This window comes from Physella acuta, unplaced genomic scaffold, assembly GCF_028476545.2.
Source record: "Physella acuta isolate Inbredline_101_S28 unplaced genomic scaffold, ASM2847654v3 ptg000319l, whole genome shotgun sequence".
Lineage (NCBI taxonomy): Eukaryota > Metazoa > Mollusca > Gastropoda > Physidae > Physella > Physella acuta.
The window spans coordinates 917,467-923,216 of record NW_026731838.1 but is presented as its reverse complement, the minus strand read 5'-3'; the positions used below and the strand labels follow the sequence as shown (position 1 = coordinate 923,216).

General features: G+C 32.9%; 1 protein-coding gene across 1 annotated transcript; it reads right to left on the bottom strand.

The window, feature by feature from the left end:
- Positions 1 to 347: 347 nt before the first annotated feature.
- LOC131940494 (V-type proton ATPase subunit G-like) lies at positions 348 to 1,693 on the bottom strand. The gene is made up of 2 exons (XM_059299153.1): positions 1,657 to 1,693; positions 348 to 724 (listed from the first exon to the last, which is right to left on the bottom strand). The coding sequence occupies exons 1-2, from the start codon at positions 1,691 to 1,693 to the stop codon at positions 348 to 350; spliced, it is 414 nt and encodes a 137-aa protein (XP_059155136.1).
- Between the last annotated feature and the right edge of the window lie 4,057 nt (positions 1,694 to 5,750).

The following is a 5,750-nucleotide window of genomic DNA, read 5'->3' as shown; positions in this document are numbered from 1 at the left end:
GAGTAATTTTGTTTTTTACCTAACAATTCACTAAAACTAAAATGATACACCAATCAATTATTCGGCTATCACATAGACTTATCTACACATTATCACATACTATTAGCAATCAAATTCAGGCTAATAAATATCTTACCTGCAAAAAATATACCTAAATTTCTAAAAAAAAGCCTAGAAGGAAACAAATTATGTAATGTTGAAAAATAAATGCAGAAGAGTAGATCTTTGAACAAATTGTATCTGCAGGATAAATTAAAAGCATGAGCTGTCTGTGTCAATAATGAAATAAACATTAAGAATTCTACCCTTTACATAAAATATACAGGTAAAGGTACAGACAACTAAATTTACAGCTTAACATTTTCATGAAGTTGCACTTCTATCCTAAAGAGACTTTGTTGAATAGCGCCCATAGCTTTAGCACGGTTTTGTTTCAGCATGACATCCAACTCTTTGATCGTTTTAGTTGTTTCTACTTGAATCTGTGCCCCACTGTTACTTTTCTTGCCAAGGATCTCTTGTTCATACTGTTTATAGTGATTCTCCTTCTCGTTTTTAAAGGCTAGGATTTCTGAATCTGCTTCCTTTTTTGCAGTTTTGATTCTCTGAGCTTTTCGTTTTCTTGCTTCGACTACTCTTTCTGTTGCTTTTTTCTCTGCGATTAGAAGTTGCTGAATCCCTTCTGTTTTCTGGGCCGTTTTGACTTTGTAATTAAGATAAAATTCTGAAAGAGTATCACTTAGGGTTTTTATTTTTTGTGGATATTTTATTTTATTTTATTATAACTATTCTAGTGCAACTGAAACTACCATCGTCAACCAAAAAGATTTCGCATTTTATCAATTTGTATAAAACGAATAATATAGCTTTTATCGAATACAATATCAAATAAAATATAAAAGTTTGTGGGAAAACAAAGGCTAAAGAATAAAATATAATGAACAGTTTTAATTCATATACAAAAAAAAATAAAATGCAAAATTGTTAACACGTTTATATCTATGTAAAAATTGAATTTTGCTAAACTAAAAAACTTTTAAGGACCAATAGTAAGTTGTCTCCCATAGGTTTTTATAAAGTACACTTTGGTAGAATTTAAACTACTAATATTAGATTTTAAAATTCTAGATTTTTGCAACACTGTTGTAGAATGAATATTATGCATGTAGGGCTCTATAGTGTTTCCTTGAATTACGTTTTTAATTCGTTCTGAAGCATTGCTCGTACGTCAAACTGCTCGTATATCGAAGCGTTTTTCTTTTTGAAAAACCAAATAAAATGCCGAGTATCCGTTGCATCTCAAAATGTCACACTAATTGTTTATGTTACGTGTTTTAAAAATAAGAATATTGTATCTATAAATGACACATTATGCTTATTAACACAATGAAGGATAATGCAAATAAATACACTGCTTTTATTGCGTGTAGTTACCTAGAAAATCTTGAGCTCACAGAAGATGCTGGTGGAGGTGTAGGCCCTGTTTAGGGTGGATGAGATAGATGGTGGCGCTTCACTTTGTTCACTCACTCACAGTTAATGCTAAAATTGTTCGGACACTTAACATTACACTTAATCTTTATACTTCACCCAACATAATTAAGTCTAAAAATTATAACGTTAACCTCTCTTTCATGCAGGATGTACCCAATTAACCTGTGAATGGAGGATTTTTTTCTTCCCTTGAATACATGCGTTGTATATTAGTTATGCATTTTTGTTTATCAAATAATCCGATGCACACTCCGTTTCATCTTTTCAGTTTTTTTTTAAATGAGCTTTTAAACTCGCTAATCCTGTTTCTCAAATTTTTAATTGTGTTCGTATGTTAAAGCATTTTTTTTTTGCTCGATCGAGACAGCTCGTTTATTTAAAAGCATGTATGTCGGGGCACTTGTATGCAGAGGCGTAGCGACCCTTTCTGGCGCCCGGGTACAAACTTTTTGATTTGCAACCCCCTCAAGATTTCGATTTGCACCACTCACCCCCCATCAAACTTTCGAGTTGCACTCCCCCCCCCCCCTCAAGATTTCGATTTGCACCCCCCTCAAACTTTCCATATGCACCCCCTCAACCTTTCAATTTATTTTTCCTACCCATTTTGGCGCCCCTGCCCCCCCCCCACTCGTTACGCTACTGCTTGTAGGTCAAAATACCATAGTGTTTTTACATTAAATAATTGTTATAATGGTTTTGATTCACGGATGTACTTGTATGTAATACATATCAAATCACTGACATAATGCTACTGAGATGCAAGAAAGAAGGCCGAACAATTGGATTGCATTTAAGACCATAGTTTTAATTATTCTCAGTATGTGCATACGCAGCACCATTTATTGATACCGCTTTACATCATCAACAATGGAATTACTCCCTCTCAGGTTAACTGTAAGGCGAGAGCCAGTTAGAGGAGCCACATGAGCCACGGCTTAAATGGGTTAATGAAAACCTTTCAGATACAACAAAATCAACCATCTCACGTGACCTGCAATGTTGAATGAGGCGTAACGTCTTTTGTATACTTGGGTGGGAGGAGGAGGGGGGTCTAGATTTTTGTTACGATATGTTGCTGTGGGGAAAAAAAAGGGGAAGGATGGATGATAAAATACCCAAACAAGCGTTTCACAGGACAAGAACAGCGTAACATAAACCCCATAGTGGCCGGGTGTTGACAGAGATAAAACATTAGAAAGAAAAGCGTTGGTGATATATCCTGGTTTTATGTATGTATTTTGGAAAAAATTATGAAATTTAACATCGCTTAAACGTATTAACGTCTTTTTTATCTCTACTACTATAGACCTGCCTGTAGAACTAAAATTGTTGTATAGAAATAAACTAAGTAGGCCTAGCGCTAAACATCAGTGGCGTAGCGAGGTCGGGTGTCACCCGGTGCGGCACTTAATGGTGTCACCCACTAGAGGCGTAGCCGTTCCAGGCGCCAGGGGACAAACCTTCAATTTTCGATTTGCACCCCCGCCCCTCAATCTTTCAATTTGCACCCCCTCCCCTCAATCTTTTGATTTGCACCCCCGCCCCTCAATCTTTTGATTTGCACCCCCGCCCCTCAATCTTTTGATTTGCACCCCCCCCCCCTCGCCCCTCAATCTTTCGATTTGCAATCCCCCCCCCCCCCCCCCCACACGAGTTGATTGGAGGGGTATAATGTCGTTTTCTGTTCAGAAAAGTGTGATTTAGCTTTCTTTCTGCCTTTCATGTGTGGTTTAACAATTATAAAATTATGTGCCTTTTATTCAAGCAGTTCTTGTGTGAAAGCAATGAATGGCATAAAACAACATATTGCTTACATAACTATGGTGCTGATTAAAAAAAATTAAATAATTAATATGGACAGAAAATCATGATATTTTTCAAACGTTCTTCTGTCACTGTCAATCTGTAACAGTGTTGTAAAATTATTATAGATTGTATATTAAATATTACTTGAGTAGCTACTTCACCTTGCTGATTTTAAAACATATGTAGGGGAATTAACTCGTACATGTACTCAAATAATGTGTTTTATGTACATACATTTTAAGGTTTTATAAAAGAAAATGTTTTTTTTATTTTATAAAGTAAACATTCATAAATCCCCGTTTACTTCTTTTTCTAGTCATCTTGTGTACTCGTGCCAATAATTATCTGTTGATTTAAGTTTATCAAGAAACCTTTAAGAATTTTTTAACGCAATCTGATGACATGCAATATTTCATGTATTAACAATGCTTAGCTGATATTTAATGTCGAATTAAAAAACAATATTTCAGTCACATCGTATAAACTGCAATAAATCAGCTTTTTTCGACATTATTCCATGACATCAATAACTCTAATAAAAAGTCTATGTCAATCTTTTAACCCCGATGTATTGAGCCTACATGTCCTCTCATGTAAGAAACTAAAACATACTAATTTCAATACCACAACCACAAAATACAAAGGTACACAGTATTTAAGAAAATTAAAATTATCAGTCTATATTAAAAGACATAAATTATACAGTAAGCATACAAAATAGTCCTATAAAGAGAATTAATGTATCATATTATCTTCCTCATTTACACATATGACTTAAAAAAATATTACAAGGAGAGTCAACAGATTCATGTTTGCAGCTGACATTTCTCTAACCAGCACTGAAGAATATGTTGCTATTTGAAAATCCTAGCTTAAGTAATCACTTAACAAGGTTAACAAATGTCCCGATTGTTGTGATTTGTCTATTAACATCTATTCCACATGTTATTTCTGGGAAACGTCAGTAGACTTTCACATGAACAAACATGAGACATCTCATTTATAGGAATCTGATCCGTCTCTAGAGGTCTGTATTGTGTATCCCTGCTTCACATGTTAAACTATGTTTTTTTTTCTTTTTTTTTTTTTTTTTTTTTTTTTGGTATTTAAGTGAACTATGTTAAGTTTAAATAATTATGAACGGATTTGGTTGTTAAGATGCAATGTAATTAATTAAAAGTTTTCAAGAGTCTTTAAATATATTACATATTAAAGATATTAGTTTCTACTTAAACTAGAATCGCAGTATAATAGTTTACGATATACTATATACTTCTTCGACTATCTGATTGTAAGGTACACAATACTATTCTAAAATTCTGCTTGAAATGTTAAGGCCTTGTGTAAATATTCCGTTGTAATAAATATGTATTACTTGTATTTACTGCATTGTAAATTATTTCCCTTGGTCATATTGTAACTTGAAATGGAAAGTGACTAAGATACATACAAATAACTATGGATACACAATATTTTAAACCGTTTTATGAACCATATTCGTTCAAAAAAAGAAAAAAAAAGATGAATCAATAAAATAAAATAAAAATTAAAAACAATATAACGTTTGATATAAGAAAGACAATTATAATGTGTGAGTTTACTGCCATTTTTTATAATTTTTTTTTTTTTTTAACAGCAATGTGTATTTTTTTTTCGATACGTGTAGTCTTCTTCTTCTTCAGCTTCCAAGACGCGGCAAACTAGTTGTAGAAAAGAAAAGCGTGATTAAATGTTTTATTACAAGACATTTGAACACAACACTTTAACAACCGATCAGCTCTAGATTAACAGCAACTAATTATTCAATTGGTTAGGACCATGTGCACTTTATATGTAATTTATAGTTGTAACACAATGAATAGCACACAACAACATATTGCTTACATAACAAAAAATAAATAATACATATAGATAGAAAACCATAATATATATATATATATATGTATATATATATATATATATATATATATATATATATATATATATATATATATATATATATATATATATATATATATATATATATATATATATATATATATATATATCAAACGTTCTTCTGTCACTGTCAAATGTGTTGTCTCTATCAACACGCGGCCACTATGGGGTTTATGTTAGCGGTTGTTGTCTTATGAAACGCTTTTTTTTTAATTTTACCGTCCACCTACACGCCCTATACCCCCCCCCTCCCATTTCACATCTAATAAGACGGCATGCATCATTTACTATGGCAGTTCATGTGAGATGATTGAGTTTGCTGCATCTAAAAAGTTTTTGACGCCCATGATTTTTTTAATTAGTGGCTCAAGCGGCTCACTTAACTGGCTCTCGCCATACAGTTAACAAGAGAGGGAGCAACTCTACTGTTGATGTTGTAAAGCGGTATTTAAAATGATGCTTTGTATGCACACATTGAGAACACTTTAACCTGCTGTTTGAAAAGAAAT

Bases quoted from the DNA above. Each gene is read 5' to 3' on its own strand.
- LOC131940494 (XM_059299153.1), bottom strand. From the start codon at position 1,693: ATGTATTCAAGGGAAGAAAAAAATCCTCCATTCACAG. The intron at 725-1,656 runs GTTAATTGGGTA...ATACTCTTTCAG, and splicing joins AAAAAATCCTCCATTCACAG to AATTTTATCTTAATTACAAA.